General features: G+C 38.9%; 1 protein-coding gene across 1 annotated transcript in view; it reads left to right on the top strand.

The window, feature by feature from the left end:
- lgr6 (leucine-rich repeat containing G protein-coupled receptor 6) overlaps nt 1-23,508 on the top strand; it is a 265,732-nt gene that overhangs the window by 81,989 nt on the left and 160,235 nt on the right. The window contains exon 2 of the mRNA XM_088921620.1: nt 12,919-12,990. Within this exon, the coding sequence (XP_088777746.1) occupies nt 12,919-12,990 (72 nt within the window). The remainder of the gene's footprint in view (nt 1-12,918; nt 12,991-23,508) is intronic.

The following is a 23,508-nucleotide window of genomic DNA, read 5'->3' as shown; positions in this document are numbered from 1 at the left end:
TCCTAAAGCTTTAGAAATGGCTTTATAACCTTTTCCAGACTGATAAATCTCAATTACTCTGTTTTTCATTTGTTCCTGAATTTGTTTGGATCGCAGCATGATGTCTAGCTTTTGAGGATCTTTTGGTCTACTTCACTTTGTCAGGCAGGTCCTATTTAAGTGATTTCTTGATTGAGAACAGGTGTGGCAGTAATCAGGCCTGGGTGTGGCTAGAGAAATTGAACTCAGCTTTCCAAAGATGTGATAAACCACAGTTGATTTATGTTTTAACAGGGGGGGCAATCACTTTTTCACACAGGGCCATGTAGGTTTGGATTTTTTAAAAAAAAAAACCTTCATTAAAAAACTGCATTTTGTGTTTACTTGTGTTATCTTTGTCTACTATTTCAATTTGTTTGATGATCTGAAACATTTCAGTGTGACAAACATGCAAAAAAATAAGAAATCAGGAAGGGGGCAAACACTTTTTCACACCACTGTAAAATCAAGGCTTTAACTTGCTTTAACTACGCAAGTCTGAGTTCTTGTGTCTGTCCTATCCGAACCCGAAATTATTACAATATGTATCTTTATAGCAGGTGGTGTACAGCTTTTTAGTATAGATTACACTTTTCTTAAATGTATTTAAAAAATAAAAATGATTACAATCTAATCTTTCCACATTTGATCCCAAGATCCCAAGAAAAATAAATCTAAACGGGTAGAAAGCTATGCTGAAAGTTTATTAAGATACTTAGAAGACAAAGATATCAATTTATGTTGCATTTGTCTGATTGTGAATAAAAAAACACATATTTAAACCCGCATTTGCGATTTAAATCAAACCGCAATTTAAATCAATATAAATGTTTATATTGTAACGCCTAGGTGACTATTCATTGTTATTAAAATGACTTAAATTCGATCATGTTGTGATATTTAGAAATATAAATTTGTTTGGTGCGAGTGAGGTTTTATTTAATCTCAGTCTTTATTTAAGACTCAGGGAAACGTTTCATTTTTTCAAAGAAATGTTTGTTAAAAAAACTTCATGGCTCCAGAGGGATTCGATCACAGACCATGTGACATGGGAGTCAGGAACCTAACCCACAGCGCCACCAGCAAGGTCACATGTAGAGTGCTGAAAAAGCACTACAGAAACATTATCAACAGACAATTTACAGCGTGTACTATTCTTGTGTTGCGGTACATGAATATAATTATATCGTTATTAATTTCTTTAGATACGTGATTTCATATTATATTCCCTTTTAATCAAATTCTAAAAGTATGCTTGTTGACTCCGGTATCACGTTAGTTAAAGACTTCGATGCTTAAAATGTTTAGGGAGAAATGGAATACTGGTGTGTATGTTTTCTTTAAAGTACCGAGACCAGCCATATACTGTATGTTTAAGTTCCAAAATTAATATCGTTTATGGCCTTCACACGAGTTACAGTATGCTCCTATTCTTTTTATGCTCAGGTACTAAGATTTCCCTTCAGTGGTAAAATTCCATATAAATATTCAATACTTAAACGGGCACAGTTAAGACATTTAAATATACATATACATACTGTATACAGTACAGTTTGCATACGGTAATATGTTTATGTTCCTAAATCAATCTCTTTTATGAGCATGTGAAAGGCATGGTGAATCGATTCTCAAAAATTACTGTACTTTGCATGATTGGAAACAAATGCGTGATTGCGAAATGCTGTGGTGTTACTTTTACAAAGACGGTCAATGAAAAAAAGAATGTGGACCAGGGCAATACTTTGAGTTTACAGCTTGTCCAAGGTCATTCATTATTAATACTATTAGTAATATCTTCGTTAAAGACTTTGATGGCGACAGCTCAAACATGAGAGGTTGAGCTTTATTAGCTCCACCTTGCGGAAATTCCGGATACTATTATTTTAATTGCGGTATTATAGGAGAATTTACGGTAACTCGCGGTAGACCGCGTAAAGCGCACCGCAAAATAATGCGGTATCGCCCGCGCATTTTGAATGGCTGCCTCTGTATAAGGCTCTGCATGGCTTGGCACCTCAGTTCCTGTCTGATCTATTATCGCCCTACTCCCCATCTCGCAACCTTCGCTCCTATAAGTCTGGTCTCCTAACTGTCCCCCAAGCCCATCTACACTCTATGGGTGACAGGACCTTCTCCTGTTATGCCCCAAAGCTCTGGAACTCTATCCCCAAGGATATCAGAGAGTCACTGTCTCTAAACTCCTTCAAATCTAGACTCAAAACCTTCTTCTTTAGAAGAGCCTTTCCTTAACTGGTTCTGTTCTTTACCACTCTGTTCATACTGTATTCAGTATTCCCATCTACTGTCTTCTCTCATTGTTTGTTCTCATTGTGCCTATTTTGTATATTTTTATTGTTGTTGTTCTGTAAAGCAGTTTGAGAAGCCACCTTTAAAAGTGCTATACAAAATAATATGTATTATTATTATATAGGAACAAGTAAAGTTTCATTCAATTCAATTCAACTTTATTGTCATTAAACTTACACAGGTGCATAGTATAATGAAAAGTGTTTCTCATTAGTCACTCAGGTGCAGTATATAAATAGGACAGAAGATAAGACAATAGACATAAACACAATAGCAATAACATAACATAAATAACATGTAATCAAGTAATCAAAACTGTGCAAAATTCCGCAAACAGAGAAAATATAACAGGACAAAAACAGTGCAAGGTAATTCTTGGAACAGTACAAAAATAGTATGGTTAAAAATAATTAATAAATTAATTAATAAATATTAAATATTACGACCGGTACAGTTTTACTGGGCTATCGAGGGGACAGTACAATTTCGGCTTACATGTGTGTGTAGTGGTGTAGGAGTACAGTCATTGTGGGTACAGGAAGGCATTAGGAGAGATCATAATATGATGGGAGGGAGTGGGGGCATCACCAACTTGACAGCTCTGGGGAAGAAATATTTTGGAGTCTAGTTGTGTGCGACTAGAGTGACCGGAACCTTCTGCCAGATGGTAGGGGAACAAACAAGTTATGACTGGGGTGAGTGGGGTCAGACATAATTTTGGTGGCTTTTTTCAGACTCCTGGTGTTGTATATTTCCTGGATGGATGGTAAGGCACTGCCGATGATGTGTTGGGCAGTTTTGATTACCTGCTGTAGTGCCTTACGGTCGGATGCAGTGCAGTTGCCATACCAGACTGTGATGCAGCTGGTCAGTATGCTCTCCACCGTACATCTGTAGAAGTTGGTGAGGATCTGTGGATGTATTTTCTTCAGCCTTTTCAAGAAGTACAGCCACTGTTGTGCCTTCTTGATGAGACTGGAGGTGTTCAGTGTCCATGTAAGGTCCTTAGAAATGTGAACACCTAGGAATTTGAAGTTATTCCATGCTGAAAAGAGAAGAAAAGAAACACAGTATTTTGGCTGTGGAGCTTTCTTCTGAAAATCGGCAGTTGATAAAGCATTGGAGAACAAAATCTGGGAGTGGAGAGGAGGCCGGAGAAGGAGAGAAGTAGAGTGGTCACTCAGGTGGTGTGACGTAAAGAGAGGTGAAGAGAGGTCACCTGCAAATGTACAGAGAGGATTAGAAGGAAATGAGTCTGTCATTGAGAGAAGGATGTCTTTCTGCAATAGAAGTTCCAAAACCCCTCTTTGAGAACCCAGACGGAGAGATCAGTATGATCATGGCCGTTACAGGTGAAATGGGAAACTATGGGCTGGGAGTAATCTTTGATTCTCACAACCCTGACATGGTCCCTGAAACGGTCTCTCAGTCTCCTTCCTGTTTCACCAATGTAGATAGCTGGGCATTTTCTACTAGATATGTAGTAAATAAGGTCCCTGGAGTAACAAGATGTTATCCGAGTGATTCAGAATGGTCCAGTGGGGCCTTGAATGATGTGGTATTATATATATATATTTATATAATTACAGGTAATGCAGCGTGTTCTGGTGTGGATGATTGCTGAGGGCAGTCAAGGGAGCTGTGAACAAGAAGGTTAGGCAGATTAGGTTGTCAGAGATATGAGATGATGGGGTAGTCAGAAAAAAAGTGTACCAGTATAGGGATCATCCTGTAAGATGGAGAAGTTGTTGTTAATGGTCCTGGGGATAGAAAGGGTGTTAGGGTGGTAGGAAAGCACCAAGGGTATGAGGTTGTGAGGCCGGGAGATCCTAATTGAGTTGATGATCCAAGGGCTGTTTTTGGCTCGGGAGAGGGCCCTGTCAGTAACATAGGTGGGGTAATATCCTCTGTTAATGAAAAAAGAGTACATTTTGAGAGCTTTGTTTTGAAAATCCATGTCGTCACTGCACAGTTGTTGGAGTCTGAGGAACTGTGAAAATGGAGAGAATTTTTAGTACGTGTGGGGTGAAATGAGCTGTACAGAAGATAGTTATGTAAATCTGTGGGTTTATAAGATACAAAAGTAGAGAGTCGTGGATGGTTAATGCATAGGTTTATGTCTAGAAACAGAAAAGTAGTGGAAGATATGTTGACCCTTTACTTGAGGGGTGGATGGAAGATGGAGAAGTGATGCAGGAAATGCTGTAGCTGGCTGTTGGAGTATGTGGCAGCACCATGAACTAACAGTACTTGAACTAACAGTTAATGGAATTTAAAATATAGGGTGTATGTACATTGCAAACTTAAATAAAGGTAAAAAGTGAGTGAGAAAGTCAGTCCTAACATGATTTTGTATAGCAAGCAAATGTATAATATTTAAATAATAAAATACCTGACTATTTCATAGAATATTGAGTGTAGTCACACATTATGTTCCTTGGCACAAACTCCAACATCATCCTCATGAGGTACAAATTCTGTAACCAAAATGTAAAGTAATTCTTATACAAACACATCTCAAATGCCTAGATTTTTGTTCCCCAAGGTGAAGGTGCTAGAAACTTGGCCTATCCTATAAATGATGACACCCATGGGTCAGAGAAATGGCAGTTCCTCTGCTGGCTGGTGATTGCATTATGATATTAATGTATTTTTTTCCACACACGTACCCCGCACTCAAAGTTTGGGTTAGTTTAGGGTTTTGTTTTTGATGATCTGGCAGCCTTCCAGGGTAACTTGACCTACTGCTAATGTAGACATTTTAGAGTCAAGCTCAGCATGTGGGCTGTTGTACTACCAATTCCCATTCCGTTTGTCTAGGTTTGAGTACACCTAACCTGTATTGAAATGAGAGGTGCGCAGAAAGCTCAGTGGCATACGATTTCAGTTTTTAAGAACTTTATTTTCTTTTCACAAGTAAATACAGAGAATCACAAAATAGAAAACTTTACATTAATGTATATATATACTGTATACCCAAATCTGTACTGTATATACAGTATGAACACATCTCGTTAAGGTAAAAAAAGGCAACAGTTACATAACAATAATTATTTTTATTCAGGTGCATTTCTTCACATGCCATCTTGAATCACTTCCAAATAAGACAAGTACCATTTTCTTATTTATATGATAATAATTTCATAGGTTTTTTAGATTCAGTCTCAGAAATTGCAGGGCATGTGTCAGAGAAAGGGATATCCAGCTTGGGTCTGATACCCCACACTCTGAACACCTCCTTACCTACCCAAAGCCTGGTACCCAATAAGTCCAGGTACGTGGTTCAGGTGCTGTCACGCAAGGCCTCTCAGTACAGAGGCCAGGAAAATGCACAGCAACTTTGTAGCAATATCTGGGACAGACTTCCTCCCCTCAGGGGTAGTGACCTGTGCATTATTTCCCTCCTGAATCTTTCCTGCTTCCCACCTCATAGAAATTGCAACATCAATCACCTCACCACCTCTGCAAAATGGTTTGGGATTGGGAAGGTGGAAACCAGATAATTCAAGATAGGCAAGAGTTCAACTTTAATCACCAGCACCTTCCCTGTTATGGTGAGATCCCGGTCCTTCCATTGCATCAGTTTTCTATTAAGGATTGGCAGTTTGTTCTACCAATGCATTATTTCCATCCCTTCTCCAAAATACAATCAAAGGACTGTAATTCTCTTCTCTTGCAGTCTAAGGTCATGTTCTTCTTTTGACTTCCTCCATTTCAGATAAAAAATCTCACTCTTGGATTTATTAATTTTTGCAGAGGAAGCCAAAGAGAACAGCAAATCTCTGCTAAGTGAAGCATTATCAGAGAGCAGAATAGTGACACCATCCATGTACAGAGATGTCTTTACCACTTTATGAAAAATGTTTCAAGTTGTATTGCATAGTCCACAGCTTTTAATAATAATAATATTATATTACACTTTTATTGCACTTTTCTGGGCACTCCACTCACTATTATTTACAGGTTATAGGGACTTCCCTCCTCTACCACCAATGCGCAGCATCCACCTGGGTGCAACGGCAGCCTTAGTGCACCAGTACACTCACCGCACATCAGCTATCAGTGGGGAGGACAACAGAACAATGAAGCCAATTCATAGATGGGGATTATGAGGAGGCCATGATTGGTAAAAGCCAATGGGAAACTTATTTTCAAAAAATGCCCTGGGATTCTTAATGACCACAGAGAGTCAGGACCTTGGTTTAACATCTTATCCAAAGGATGCTGCCTTTTTACAGTATAGTGTCCCTGTGACTATACTGTGGCATTAAGACCCACACAGACTGCAAGGGGAGTGCCTGCTACTGGCCACTAACACCTCTTCCAGCAGCAACCTCAGTTTTGCCCAGGAGGTCTCCTATTCAGGTACTGTCCAGGTTCACACCTGCTTAGCTCATATAAAGCAAATAAAGTGGACATGCTTTGTTTTAAAATCACAGGAAGGTAAAGCATGTTTTATTTTCAAACTTTTTGTCTCTTGTACATACATAATTTGTATAACTATACGATGTGTTTAAGAATCATAACTTTCTTTTTGGGTTTGTATTTTTTATTATTTTTTACAGATTCCATAAACAGAACAAAACAACATAACATTTGCCAATCACCATTAGAACAGAAGAGCAAGTACAGTTACTGTACAAGAGAGACGCTGCCCAATTTGGTATCAAGGGGTCTCATCCAATCAATTCTTGAAAGAAGCCAGGGTGTTAACTTTGACAACATGGGTGGATAGATTGTTCCATACTTCCACCACCCTTTAGGTAAAGAAGTGTCAGATGCAATTCCATGTAGTTGTGAGTTGTGAGGTGGGGAGTAGGGCAACAGTAGCTCAGACAGGTGAGCCATGCACAGCCTTATAGGTGAGAATGAGGATTTTGAAGTCAACGCAAAACGTGACAGGAAGCCAGTGCAAGGACTCCAGGATAGGGGTAATGTGATCACTTGCACTAGACCTGGTCAGGATTCTGGCTACCGAATTTTGGACATACTGGAGTTTGTTCAATGTGGTTTTAGAAACCCCAGCAAGTAGATGTTACAGTAGTCAATTCGGGAGAAGACAAATGTGTTGATCAGCTTTTCAGACACAGTTAGTGATATCATAAGACATAGCCCTGTGATATTTCTGAAGTGAAAGAAAGACGGTTTGACAATGTGCTGCACATGTGGGTCGAATGCCAAGGCTGAATCAAATATCACCCCCAGGTTTTTCAATTTAGACTGAAGTTCAAGTACAGTCCCATGCACAGATAGATTTACAGCATTGGCTTTACAAAGTTGATAGGGGGTGCCAATAAGCATGACATGAGTCTTGTCACAGTTCAGATACAAGAAATGTTGAGTCATCCATGTTTTTATGTCGGTGATGCAATTAGAAAGAATAGAGACAGCCACATCAGTGTCAGGTTTGATAAGGATGTAGATTTGTGTATGGTCAGCATAGAAATGATAATTGAGGCCATGTGATCTTAAAAGCTGACCATGCAGATGTCACGAACAGTTCTTTCCGGGCCCTATGCAGACGAGACGATCCGGATTAGTGAGGAAACACTAGGGAAAAAGTCATGCAGGAAAGGGTATGGAGACAGGGGGCATGTCCAAAGGGTGCAGGTGTCCAGGGGTAGTGATTCCGGGGCGAACAATCCATGTAAAAGTCCAAACGGGTAATCCAAGACAGAAGCGAGAGTCTATAGCCAGGCGATCCATCCGGGGGTTAAAACACGGGAACCGGGTCGGAACCGGCGGGGGGGATCAGGAAGGACCAGCAGAACCCGGGCTTTCACGAAACGGTATTCAATGAAGAGCCTCGGGTGATGTCTGCATCAGGCTTTTAAGGTGGAACTAAAGAGGGGCTGGAATAAGGAACAGGTGTGGGGAATGAGGTAGAACAAGGAAGGGCTGGAGCACCCTTGAGAGGAGGAGTAGCGATCGTGACAGTGGAAACATGTAAATAGTGAAAAGTAGGGGGCCCAGTATCGAGCCCTGAGGAACACCAGACTTAACAAGTCCAACTTCAGACCTAAATCTGCCAACAGAGACAAAGTGACAGTGATCAGTGAGATGTGATTTGAACCATTTAAGAGCAGAGTCAGAAATTCCAAACACAGTCTCTAGACGAGAAAGCAAGATATCATAGTTAACAGTGTTGAACGCAGCACTGGGATCAAGAAGAATGAGGATAGAAAGAGAAACAGAATCAGAAGCAATTAGAAGATTGTTAGTAGACTTTGATCTGGGCAGTTTCTATGCTGTGAAGTTGTCAGAAGGTGGATTGAAGGGTTTCGAAAAGGTTATTTACAAAGAGGTGGTTATTTAAATGAATTGTAACAGCAGGTTCTAGATTTTTTGCAAGAAACGGTAAGTTGGAGATTGGGCAAAACTTGTTTAGGTTGTCCAGAGCCATGGTTGGCTTTTTTAGTACGAGGGTAATAGCAGCAGTTTTCAGGACCATTGTTACAACACCTGTGCTCAAGGATTCAACTGTTATACATTAATAATACAAGGGACAGCTAGATTTCTCCCACTTTAAGCCTCCATTTTAACAGGTGCGTGAGATAGCCTGAGGCTAGTGATACTGTGCACCACTGCTCAGAGAGAGATCCTGTCGCTGAGAAAGTGGAATTATGAAAGTGAGTGAGATTAAATACTCTGAGACAAATGATCCTAAATCCAAAGTTACTGTTATGATCCCTGCCTCCCGACAACAGAAGAGGCAGAAGAAGGCGTAGTCTTACTTCATTAGTCTACCTATCAGTGTACATATTCACCACCACACCCCTGTCTCATCTTGTACTTAAGCACTAGTCTTTTCCTACCTCCTCGCTCAGTATTGGTTTTCCTTTCGAGCTTCCTAGTTGCGCTACACCTTCTTCCTCTTTGCGACTTTCTTGGTTTTCGGACTACGCTTTTTTCCTTTGACTACGGTTTTTTGGATCACGACTTGGCTTCGGTACTCACTCCCTGTTTTGTTTTATTGGCTTCCCTGGACTCTCGGATTGCTCTTTCGTCTTCGGTTTCGGATTATGGTCTGGCTTCGGTAACTCACTCCCTGTGTGGATCTCTGGCTTCCCCTGGACTCTCGGCTTGTTTCTTCAACTACTGTTTTCTTTGGATCACGGCTAGGCTTTATCAGCTCCTGAAAGTGGGTTCATTAATTGGTTTCGGTTTCTCTTACCGAATCCCTAACAGTTACATGTGAAGCTCTTGCTGTGCTGTCGGCTGAAGACTTGTGCTTTGTAAAACAGTCAGGTTCTGTAACAAGAATAAAAACAACTCTGTTGCACTGTAACACACTTGCTCTCAAGTGATCAAGGATTCATTTTTTATATTGAGGACAATGGGGCAGAGATAAGTGAAACAGGATGAAATAAAGTGATGGGAATGGGATCTAAAAGGTAGTTGGTGGATTTCACATGCAAAGCCAGTTTACAGATGGATGCAGAGTCAAAAAGATAGAAATTGGAGAGAAGAGAACCAGTAAAGCTGGGCAAGCAGGGAGCAGGTGTGGAAATCACATGCATTGTAGAGAGAATATGCTGGATGTTGTTGATTTTGGAGCTAAAGAAATTTAATAATGTGGTTTAAAGTTGCAATGAGGCAGGTAATACGTTAGGGCGGTTTGGCTTTAGCAATCTCTTGATTGTGGAGAAAAGGTGTCTAGGTTTGTGTCACGGATGTCGGAAAGGGCAACCATGGAATGGCAGAGAGCAAAAAAGACCAAATGTGTAGCGGCAAAATGGGGGTTAGCCTGGGCTCAGGAGGTCAGAAGATGTCGGGAAGAAACTTATATCCTCAGGCCGCAGAGGAGACGATCTGGTGCTAGGCGGGTCTCAAGACATCTGAACCCTCAATGCTGAGCGAGGAGGAAAGGGTGACCCGGAAATATATAGCCTCTACAAAGACACACCGGAAGGACAAGCAAAGCACAGGGAAACTAGGAAAAGGACAGAGTAGGAGCGTCCTCTAGCTGTACAGGGCATGACAACTTGTTATGGTTATTTTCATTGATGTGAGAGAAGTAGCTGGATCTAGCAGACTCTATCATATCATTTTATTCAGACAAGTAATCTTTCCAAGCCTGATAATAGATGTTTATGCCAGAAAGACAACATCTACGTTCAAGTTTCCGGGAGACTGCCTTCACTGATCGCAGATTGTCAGTGTATCAAGGGGCAGAACGAGAAAAAGAGACGGTTTGAGTTTTAAGGGCAAATAAAAGAACACTATTAAAGCAAATATATTTCGTCCTCTAGGTGATCAGAGGTAGAGAAACAAGATAAGGAGAAAAACATGGAATTCGTGAACCCAGGCTGATCAACTTATTGCCAGTTGTGAAAACCTATGGAGTATGAGGGTGAATATTGTATTAAAATCCAAATTCTAATTAAATGTGTTATTAAGGGCAAATTTATGTTGTCTTATTGTAACACTGGGATACATTATTGATAATGAGGTATATAAGAAGAAACCAGACTTAATTTAATTGAAAGTACTAAAATAATATGGCCAAAAATAGAAAAGATCAGTAAAAATTCAGCCTTTGGTTTAATTTAGCATCTTTAAAACTATTTTACAGAAGTGTGCAGAATCTAAACTAACCTTTAAACTGTCAAAAATAAACCCCAGTACTATTCCTATGAAAACCTCAGGGCTGTTCCAATTGTAGAAACTGATATGTTTTTAAAGAACTCATTGCAGTCTTAGTTACAGTTATTAAAAGCTATGGTCAGGCCAGCTTTATATGCTATGGTCATACATTTAAAATATGAAATTGAATGACAAAGTCAGGGGCAAACATAACAAGTAAACAAATTACAACAAATTATAGGGCAGGTAGAAAAACATCTGGAATTCCTCAAAACATAGAGGAAATTACAGAAGCAGTAAAAAGATTCAATGGAATTTAGTTCCCTGATGGATGGTAAAATTGCAGGTGTGGAGTGGCTTTGATATCAGAAACCTTATGTTTCATTTAAATGTCTTGGACAGTAACCACAGAGACCTGCTTTATGAATTTCTCATCTGGAAGCAGTGATATTACACGAATCATAGTGTATGTACTTGTATTTGCTGATGCCTCTAATCAAAACCTGGATAAGATTGGCACTATCAATAATCCAGGGCATGAAATTTAAGCTTTACTGCTTTTCATCAAAGCAGGGTAATAATGTCCTGGATCCTTCATCTTATTCTACCTCTCTCCTCTCCACTGCTTCCTGTCTAAATTGTCTAATAAAATTGTACAATAAAGAAAAATACAAAAAAAAAACAGTTTCTGTGGTATAGGCTATATATTTATTTAATTATACTGCAATTATTTTAACTATGAAGGACAGTGTACAGTGTAGTAATTCCAACTGAAAATGAAGGATTTTACAGCAAGGTCAGGATACTAAATATGAATACCACACACTGTAATCTTTTGTATAAAATTAGAATAAAAATTCAGAAATTTTGATTTTTCTTTTTTTGAAAGATTAATATCTTCTCTGACAGTATGTTCATCTTCTGTGTTAAAAAGATATCTGGTCTGTAAGATTTTCTCTTTGGCTCATTTCCCTGCTTTTACAGCTATTTTGTGGGTATGAGACATATGTTTTCCGCAATTCAAATGCATTTTGGTTAATCTAAAGCCATGATATAAAGGTATGATACATAGAACTGAAGGAATAAAAATGCAAGAGTATAAGTGTGGCAACAATAACTCATTTGGCACATGTATAATATTATTTCTGTTTAATAATATACTTGGTTTAAAAATTACTGAGCTTGAGCGATATGATGTCAGTCAGAGAGGACTCATTCCCAGTCTCAGTCAGCACTGTCTATTTGAGAGCTTAATATTAGAGATTCAGTAATAAAACAAGATATATGTCAAAGGGAAAAGTCCCATTAACCCATTATATACAGTATACTGTATACAATGTAAAAAAAGACAAAAAAAAACTCAAAGGAGAAGTTAATGCACTTAGTGTCCCAGTGGTGAGTTTTTTAACATGTCCACTTAAAACCAAATGGATGTTCTAATAAGAAAACAGAGGTGTCTTATTAGCTCTCAAAAAATGTTGTCGTTGTACAAAGTACCTCCAGACAGGTGTCCGAAGGTAGGTTAGATTTGTCTGCATCCAGCCTCCTTTGCTGGCAAACACCAATTCACTTTCATGCTCTTACTTTCCAAAACAATCAATCACTTCCTGCTTCCAAAACTTGTTTACTCTCCCCTTTTGTCTCATTACTCCCTGTTTTTATAAATGCACCCACCTTGATTTTAAGAGCCTTAAAGGCAATTAATTGACGACTACAAAATCATAACACCACCCACTCACTTTATAGCTTTGGATCTTTCAAAACATACAGTACCTTGATAAAGTTCTGGGACTGATGAGGTGTTAACAGCCTAATGACAATTATTGTCTCCTCCACTTTGTAACCTTTCAGTTTAGTAAAAAAATGTCAACTACATACAATAGCAATTTCATTGTGTAGTTAATTGTGATTGTATGTTACTCTAAAGTAAATATGTTATGATTACATACTTCAGTTTCCAGTTTGTTTTGCAGCATAAATCTCTTTGTCTCATTTTTTTGTTCATAGGGATCTCAGTATGAACAACATCAGCATGCTGCAGCCGAATGCATTCCATTATCTTCACTTTTTAGCGGAGCTGTAAGTATCGAAAAGCGGATTTGCATCATCCAGAAATATTTCTCACAAGTTTCTATTAATCTACCTCATTTGACCTGCTATCCTAAAACTTGAATAATTTGCATTCTTTACTGGATTTTAAAGAGATGCAAAAATATGTTTTTCTATTTGTTATTATAGCTTTCTATTTGTTTATGTCCATGTAAATCTTTTAAAATGAAGCACTAAGCCCATTTTGTCATTGACTATCTTGTGCTATTAAAACGTACACTTCTGCAAAACATATAATTCTATAAATCTAAAAGCATATTGATGTGTCTGTGCCTACGTTGAAGTTTTCCTTAATAAAAGTTAATAACTTAAAATGAAGAACCTCAACGAATATTGTTTTTGGGAGTACATGTACAGTATTTTATAGCTCTAATCTTTTCAATGCAAAATGCTTTAATTTATTCTAGTGTTATAATCTTAAGAGTGTTAAAATAATGAATGTTTATTACACACACAAAACACTTTTCAGCACCTACAGTTTATATATCTTATCCTAAAGTTGAAAAATAATGTGCCAAAGCAAATTCCTTCCATACATGAGTGTTTTTCATTTTCATTTTTACTTCCACAGCTTAATGATTATTTGTTGTTGGTGTTATACAAAAGGTGATGGAAAGGATGTTCAAACTCTATTACACATCTGTGTAAGGTGATCCTAGGACCTCCCACCCTCCCCATAATGAAGGCACTAAGCATATATACTCCTCAGGAGCTGCTGCTAGCAATTTTCTTATCTCTACATTTATGCATTTTTATAAACAAGGTACATGATAATAAAAAGTGATGTGGTCACTGGATTTGAAACCTTCACAAAGTGTATGAATGTTAATGGTATAGAAGGCCATTCTATAACATTCTATACAAGGATACAACTACACCATCATTTTAAGTCACTTAAGTCCAAAATCTAAACATGTCTTTCATGTTTCACAATAGGATATCTTTTGGAAAGAAAGATGAATCTGTGTCGCATCCTATTTTAATCTTGTACCTGTTACTGAAAACAGCTGTTTGTAAGTTGTTTGACGAGTGCCTTTTTTCTAGTGCCATTTAGCATCTATGCTAGTATTATTAAAATTCATATTGCATAGGCTTTATATAGAACAAAGCACACTCTTCACAAGATGGTAAGACTAATGTGACTAATAACAGAGCCTGGAAAGAATTTCTCCAATTAGTAATAATAGGTCTTTAGAGGAAGATTATTCAAACTATGTGGCACAAGGAGTATCAGAACTGATGTAAGGTATCAAAAAAAGTATGATATAGTAAACACTCCAAATGACATGATCTATAAAGGCATATAGGATTTGCAATCGATGGAACAGAAAACTGTTTTTTTTAAATGACATGAAAAATAAAAATAAGCAAATTAAATTATGTTAAACAGAACAAAAATGCAAACTGAAAAATACTCCAGGCTCTTTCATCATAATAATCTGCCATGAGGACAGGTTAAATGAGATGAAGTAGATGAAGCTGACAAAAACACAAAAATGTATAACATTTAAACCAGAAACAAAATGTGATGAAAAGCTATAATCAGGAAAGTGGTATACATTTATCAATTATTGGGAAAACATTTGGCTTCTGTTACTCATTTGGGTGCAGTTTGATGTGGACCTTAATTTCTACAACTAATTAAACAAAAAACGAAAATCATTACCAACATAATTGCATGCACATCAGATGATTCTGAAGCCAGGCTAAAACAAAGACCTACTGTATCAACCTCATATGACACTTTACAGAATGTACAGAAATTGAAATCAGAAATGTACAGAAATTGTCTCATAATGGAGTTTAACATGAACAGCAGTGAATGTGGTGCTGGTGTTGCCAAACAAAAGAAGCTCAATCTATAAACAGCAAAACAAGGTTTTGGAATTAACCAGTAGTGAGAAGGTAATAATTTGGGCTACACAAGGCATTGATGATTATACAGTCCCCAACTGTATGAATAGATTCCACAAAATAGGAACTCAGAACCCGTACTGTCCTCATTCCACATGGGGCAATTTGTTTAACTGAAACCCATTCTTATGGATGTGAAAAGTATCAAATGTTAAATTGAAACCACCTGGTCAGTGGCTTCCACTGAGGGACTGAAGTAAGAATTAGAGAACAGCTGTAGGGTGCAATACATCAAAAAGACATTTTTCTAAGTTTCAAGAATGAAAAAGCTTGGCACTGAAACTAGTTGTTGTGAATGGAATGCACTTGTAAACTGGAGAAAGCCCAAGCAAATATAATCATTTGAAACATTCAATTTTTTTCCTTGCAAAAATAATAAGATACTTATTCTCATTCTTCTAATTAGTGAGTAACACTGGTTATTTTTTTTCATTTTTTTTTACACTGGTGGCCAGTTCAGGTTTTTTCAGCACAAAAAATGTTCAATTTTTTTAGATTTGGTCAACACTTAAGCAGCACAGCCCTGGACATATTGTAGTTTCTGGAGTAATTTCTTAGATGATCCAGCTAGCAACACATTGGGATAGTCTAATATTGAGGAGATAAAAGCATTAACTTATTTTTGCCATCAGCAAAAGAATTAGCATTTTTTAATAATTAATAATTTCGCTCGGATTCTATGTCTATCTCCTTTGAATTAAGAAACCATTTGTGGACATTTTTTTTCTGTGTGGAGTACCATAGGTCACGTTATCAAATTCCTTTTAAAAAGAGGAAGTACTGTTTTAATGGTGAAATCTCATACTACATTGTCATTGATTAATCTTGGACAAAAGTAGGTACAGGGCAGGACACTTGGCTAATCCATCAATGTGTACATCTTTGCAGCTACCAGAATAATTTACACCAAAAGGTGTAGAACATTTTAAGCTCTAAATGTAAAGATATCACTGTTAAGTGAAAATACAATTAACAGACATAAGCAAACCCTTGAACAAATTCTACACCAATAAAAGATCTCTCACAATAAAATAACACATTTGGCAGATGTCCATGAGGCAGATGTTCAAGACAGGATTAGTGCAAGAGTGTATGAAAACTGTATAAAGCTTTACTCATTTTCAATGATCAATGAGAGACCCCACGGTCCCTCCAAATCTGATGATCCTGTTATTGGTTTATTACATACTGTTGACCTGTCTCAGGCACTTCCTGTCAGTTATTATTGGTCTTTTCTGCAAGTATCATTCCATGAGCACATTCACTCTTTCTTTCGTAGTCCTCAATGCAATCAAAATTGATTTAATAATGTCACTCCTCAGATTTGTCAAGAGCACACATACTGTAGTCTCATTGCCAGGGGACTGATTCTTTCGGCAGAACATGTGTGACTGCGTATTTGAGCTGTGATGCTCAGAATTTTGCATGTGAATACAGTTAAAATCTGGGGTCAGATCACAATTTGGAAATTAAGTTGAACATTTTAAGGGCAATCAATATGTGTACTGGACATCAAAATAATTTATCACACTATTTGTTGTAACAGAGCTGCCACTTACCACTGTCTCAATATAATTTTTCATACTAGTGATTTGTGGTTTTTCTGTTACCACTATTTTGAACTGTTGCGAGTTCTGTGACCTGCAACTACTGTAGGTACTTTCTTCCACTGTCCTGTCATCATTTAACTCTGGTGAGATCGTAACCTAATATCTCAAATGCTTTTGCAGAGCATGTGTACTCCAGGGCCAGATATCCAGCTTCCCATTAGCTTTATGTTTAACCAATTTCAGAACCTTGTGTAAGTTTTGGATAAACTAATCTCCTCTGAGATTATTTTCCACTTTCTCATGTTATACTCTTTAGGATTCTTATGATACTAGCCCGGTCTCAAACTCTATCTGTAGTTTGTTACTGTTTTGGTGTAATTACTACCCCTTCTAAGGTATTAGTGTAAAGTGCCAGTCCTATGTTCTAGGTCTGTTCCCCAAGAGAGCTACTGCTCTTTCTTATTGGCTAGACCATAGTTCTTAACTGTTGTAGCTAACCTTGGATAGAGCTAACATTTGCTCTTCCCCCTACCAGTTCTAACTTCCTCCAGAGCCACCCAGCTACCCTCCTTCATGGATATCTTCTAACCCAGTCTGTCTACCTCTGTAACTGAGGCATTATAATCTCACTCATCTCAACCACATTATTTCAGACCCTATCTGATTACTGCAAGATCACCTCAAGTCCACTGGAGTTTGCAACCTTATATTCTTCCTATTCCCCTACTGAGAAACCTTTTATATCGCCTCTGGTATTTATAACTGGCTGTTTTTATAAACTTTGCACCTTCTTGAGATTGCTAGGGAGAGAACCTTAACTCATCTTTGAGTAGCAGTGTAACTCACTACTCGGTATAAGTCTAACAGGTGACCCTAAAAAGACAGGCTCTTCTGAGGTGACCCCAGTGGTTTTGCCTGAACTAACCCAGTTTTTTGAATAGCTGACATATAAAGATAATTGGTTACAAGTCTTTAATGATATTCTCCAGGTTCTCTGACCTAACCTGATCTGATTTTACCCATCTCCGAACTTTTACACTGTTTATATACCTCTTCTTATACCCAGTTTGTAAGAGTAGTTTATACTCACTCACACACATTTCCACTGTCCCTCTAACAATCAGATTACCTGGTTATTCTTTCACATATCTCTTGAAAAAACACAGTTTCACCTGTGCAGAAAGAGTTGCTTGGCTCTCAGATGAAAATGTCATAAATCACATGTGCAATTGTGGATAAATGTATAGGAGGTTGGACACTTATTTTATTTTAGTTATTTACTTAGTTATTTTTCAGCTGAGATGTTAACAATGAGCTATTTCTAACCAGGCCAAACACAGTCCTTCAATAATAGGCCACAATCTTGAAAAAAACAAATCACAACACACTGCCTAGATCACAAAATCAACATGCTCCATCTTCATGAATTTGTTTGCACTGTAATCTCTACTGCAACAGAAAGGCCAGGCCTTACAAGTAATTAAGAGCAAACTCATTGCAATTGCATTTTGCTGCATTGACCAAATCCTACACGCTCACTTGCTGCCCTTCTACCAAGCTCATCCAAACATGACAAAATTTCAGCGAGGCAACAAGTATCCCCAGGATACAGTTATAACAGTAGCTTTCTTCAGTGATGAGAATGTGATAGGTATGCTGAGAATGTCCTAGTTTGCAGAGCGGAGCCACATTGAACACTTGTAGGATAAACTGGGACAATATGGCATTTAGGGCTAAGAGACCAGTGAACAGGAACATACTTGTCCAGAGCCACGTGGTAGGAATGGGATAGAATCCCATAAGACAAACCTACTGCAAAGCATGCATCTCAGAAAAACAGCTTTTATCACTTGCTTGTGTGCTGGCTACATATGCTACTTTCCTGTGACTTTACCTGTGGATTAGACATACAATGTCAATGCACCTGCTACAGACAAATAGTAATTTTCTCTACCTATCACTATTACTCTTCTCTCAATGGATTCTGTTTGGTCAGGGATGCTTCCCTATTAAAGTACATCCTGGCAGCACTTTATCCCGGACAAAGCAGTAGCTGTTCTGCCATTTACTTTGCTTTCACTCTATTTTCATCACTTGTCATGGATAGGTGACCCCTAAATACAAGACTTATTCTTGCTTTGTGCAACACTACACCACCTAGCAATTATAACCTTTTTCCTGCTAAAGGTTTGTTTATCTCCCAGAATCACCGGTGGCTATCAGACTATTTAAGTACCCATTTTATTTTCTAAATATCTCAACATTCAGCTACACAAACGCTCAGCATCCACAACACAAAAAGTACTGTAACTCCAAGGGGCACACTTGATTCCAGAGGGTCAACAGTGCATTTAGGTAATGAGAAAAGGGCAGTAGAATGTCCTTATTGCCCTAGGCAGCATAATTACATCCTTACAAAAGAAAATGCAATAGTTTCTGTCGGTAGAGAGAAGAACAGCCAGAAAAAAGAAGGATGCCACCCAGTCCAATTTCCCCAGCATCTGCAATGACCAGGATGTATTGGAAATACTCCTGCAGGCTGCACTCTGTTGCACTCTGTTCAGTGTCTGCTCTCCCAGCCTGATTCTTTGCCCTCAGGAAATCAAAATCCTAGCACTGTACCCTACATCTAGTGACAATGTCTATTTTATTCTGTGGTTTCCATTCCAATTGTTCCTCACTCCTTCAGTCTGGCAGAAAGCGACTTCCATCGCTTGTCCATCTTGTGTCGAAGGGCTCATGGAAGGAAGATAGAACACCCATCTGTTCAGGCTACAATCCCCCCCAGAGGGGGTTTTCCATTGTCTCTGTCTGGGGCAGGTGTGTCCAAGAGGATAATCAAGAGGAAGCCTGGGTCGTTTGAGAACTGTAAAAATGCAGATCTCCAGGTGTCATGGGGCCCTATCACTTCTTTGTTTCCTTTCCTGCTGCCCTGCTCTGTCCACAATCTGGTTCAAACTGGCTCAGCAACCCCTCCATGTAAGGTGTGGTACTCATGTGATGTCTGGAAAACCAGTGTGCTCTTCAATTCTTGCTCATTGTTTCCCTTTCTACTGTCTGCATTATACGACTTTGAAGTTGAAGACTTTGGGAAAGGAATAAACACAGGAAAAGGACAGACGTGCACACATTGCAAAAACCTGGCCACTAAATGCAAACTTAATCATAGCCTATTTCTTCTTCAACTGTTGGCATACTGTGACACATTCATCTGAGAGACTTCAATCTTGGACCAGAAACCCAACCCTGTTCCTCAGCAGAACACCTCTTTCCCTTCAGCACACTTCTTTCCCAAGGCCTGTGATGCACTTTAGTAGTCTATTTTCTGCACCTTCTCTAAGCAGTGGGGCCCTCACTGGTTAACTTTTCCTGGCTGAAACCCAGACACAACCTGAATGCCTTTCCTCCAAGTGACTTTGAAGGAAAGAGACACAATTTAAGTAAGATAACACGAAAGGATAGAAATGTAATCCGTGTAAAATTGTCTCGTAAAAATGTATCCCAATAGTACGTAAATTAAAAGCTAAAAACAAAGGTTGACAAATGGTTCAACAATTAAAAAAATATATAAGGGAAAAGTGAATGCTTTAAAGTTTAAACAATTATTAAAAACCAACATGAATCAAATAAAGAAAAAGAGTACAATGAATTGCAAGCACAAGTGAAAAATGATATTAGAAAGCCCAAGAAAAAATCTAAAGAAATATTGCAATTGAAGCAAAAATAAATAAATAAATGTCTACAACAGCAAAATAACATGGAAGAAGGAATATACAGTGGTGTGAAAAAGTGTTTGCCCCCTTCCTGATTTCTTATTTTTTTGCATGTTTGTCACACTGAAATGTTTCAGATCATCAAACAAATTGAAATATTAGACAAAGATAACACAAGTAAACACAAAATGCAGTTTTTAAATGAAGGTTTTTATTATTAATTTATACAATGGAATTCTTACTTACAGAAAGTCTCTCGATTGTAAAACAAGTGTAAAAACACAAAGTGCAAACAGTGCATCAAGACAATATACAAACAAACAGTAGACAATGTACAAATAAACATGTAGACAGTTTGAATGTATACAATACAGACATGTAAACAATGACTGGAGATGTGCAATAAATAAGAAATCATAATGAGGTAGATGGTGATGGTGTAGGTGTGGTCCGAGGGGGGTGGCTAAATGTGTTCACCAATCTCACTGCTTGTGGATAGAAGCTATTGAAGAATCTAGTGATAAGTGTTTGTATGGTCTTATATCTCTTGCCTGAGGGCAGTGGGGTGAAGAGCTCCCACCCGGGGTGGTGACTGTCCTCTGTGATCTAATCTAACTTCTATGACATGTAGGGTCATTGTTACAGTAATAAGAACCAAACAAGGGGATCATATAAATGACATCAGATACATTTTGGAATTTAAATAAATATTATTCACTGACAGAATAATACTATTCCTTTCACTAGAGCTGTGAATGATAGCCCTGGTGCTGTCAAGGAAGCATCTGGTTCTACCAACAATTGCATTCCCCTTTATTTCTAGAAAGCTATTCCATCCCCAGGATGTCTGCTACAATATTTTCATTATTTCAATTGAAAATAGCATTATGCTATTTTAAAGACTGTTGAAATGCTATATTATAATATTCTATAAGCCTGACATATATTTTTCAAATGGCAAAGATTTATTTGCCATGGAGTTTTTTAGGATTGCTTTTCAGTGATGCCCAGCAGTACAAAAGGACTACAAAGATACATTATGTTTGGTTTCCGACATACTGTACCCTTTAACCATACTCGTCCTTCTCTGTTAGCACTAACAGATGCTATGTATATCTTAAAATGTGACAGAAGCAAAATAAAGGTGCTTTGGCCAGTGAATTATATGAAATATATGAATTTGTTCAGGTGAGATAACATGAGATATAATAAGAGAAATAAGTAATAGGTTTATTCCATGCTGAAAAAAAGAAAAAAGAGAACACAACGTTTCGGCCATGGAGCCTTCTTCAGGGGTGAGAGAGACAGGGCAGTAGGCAAAGGTAAAGTAGCGGGAGAACAAAGGTTGGGAGGGAGGAGGAGTGAGAGGCGGGAGCAGGGGACAGAAAGAGAGGCCAATCAAGAGGTGTGAAGTCAGAATGGGTGCAGAGAGGTGTGAAATGAAACTTCCAATGAATGGAGAAAATTTAAAAGAACAGTAGTCTGTCGTTAAGGGAAGGGAGAATGTGTGATCCTAGCTGCAGAATAATTTTAGTTTTGGTGGTCTTTCTGATGTATGAGTTCGGAAAACCGTCTTTGAGAACACAGACGGAGAGATTAGAGTGGTCGTGGCCGTCAGAGGTGAAATGAGAAACAATGGGCTTGGAGAGATCTTTAATCTTCATAGCCCTGACGTGTTCTCTGAAGCAGTCTCCGAGTCTCCTTCCTGTTTCTCCAATGTAGATGGCTGGGCATTTACTGCAAGAGATACAGTAAATAAGGTTGCTGGAGGTACAAGATGCTGTATGGGTGATCCAGAATTGTCCTGAGGGGCCTTGAATGAGTGTGGTGGTGGCTGTGTACTTGCAGGTGATACAGCGAGCTCTGTTGCAAGGGAAAGTGCCTGGTGTGGATGGTTGTTGAGGGCGGTCAAGGGAGCTGTGAACAAGGAGGTTACGCAGATTAGGTGGTCGGCGATATGAGATGATAGGGCGATCAGAAAAGAGGGCCCCAATGGAGGGATCATCCTGTAGGATGGAAACGTTGTGGTTAATGGTCCTGGGGATAGGAAGTGTGTTAGGGTGGTAAGGAAGCACCAAAGGAATGCGGTTGTTACGGCGGGAGTTCCTGATCGGGTTGATGGTCCGGGGGGTGTTTTTGGCTCGGGCAAGGGCCCTGTCAATCACACTGCTGGGTATCCTCTGTTGATGAAAAATGAGTACATTTCGAGGGCTTGGTTCTCGAAGTCGATGTCGTCGCTGCATAATCGTCGTAACCTAAGGAACTGTGAAAAAGGAAGAGAGTTTTTAGTGTGGTTGGGGTGAAATGAGCTGTACAGGAGGTAGCTGTGTGAATCCGTGGGTTTGTAATAAACTGAAGTGGACAGTCGGGGGTAGTTGATAGAGAAGTTGATGTCTAGAAACAGAAGAGTAGTGGAAGATATGTTAACCGTATATTTGAGGGACGGGTGGAAGTTGGTGAAATGGTGCAGGAAGAACTCAAGCTGATCGTTGGAGCATGTGGCAGCACCGACGCAGTCATCAATGTATCGTTTGTGGGTGGTATATCTACCACCCAGAGTAACAGTCAGAGACTTCTAAAACAATTTTCTAGGAAACTAATGCTCTGTACCATTTTCTCCCTCAAAAAACAGATTATCCTTTCCGACAACAACATCAAAGAGGCTAAGGAATTTCTATGGCTGACAGCTCCACATCATCTTCCCTTCATAACTAAACTCATTAGATCTCTCAACTCTAAACTCTACCAGTTTCTCACTACAGAGAAGGACAAAAAACTCAGTCATCTTCTACAGAAGAAAACCATCAACACCCCGAACACCCTCACCAACCCTAACCTTGTTGTCACCATACCTTCTGACCTTTCCCTTTCACAGGATGAACGATCCCTCCTCAGCAAAGGGCTCAGTTTTGTACCAGTTCCCAGGAAGCTGGACATCCCCCAGACCAATGTCGACCTTAACCGCTTTTACCGCAGGATCCGTCTCAGAGCACATTTTGCCGACAATTCCTCTTCACAGGCAGCTGATTACAACCCGGTTATTGATGTCATTAACAACATTAATCCCAAACAGAGCTGTTGGACTCCCTCCTCTGGCCGTTTTCCACCAGTTGATTATTTCATCAACCAATGCACTAATCAAGCTCCCAAGGCACTCTCTATACCCAGTAAACACAGGTCTAACCTCACCCAAGGAGAAAATCAGGCGCTCCAGTCTCTCCACAACAGGGATGACATCGTCATCAAACCAGCGGACAAAGGAGGTGCTGTTGTGGTGTGGCATAAGGATCTATATATCTTTGAAGCCTCTA

This window comes from Atractosteus spatula, chromosome 7 (assembly GCF_055471065.1).
Source record: "Atractosteus spatula isolate fAtrSpa1 chromosome 7, fAtrSpa1.hap1, whole genome shotgun sequence".
Lineage (NCBI taxonomy): Eukaryota > Metazoa > Chordata > Actinopteri > Semionotiformes > Lepisosteidae > Atractosteus > Atractosteus spatula.
This window is presented reverse-complemented; position numbering and strand designations above follow the sequence as displayed.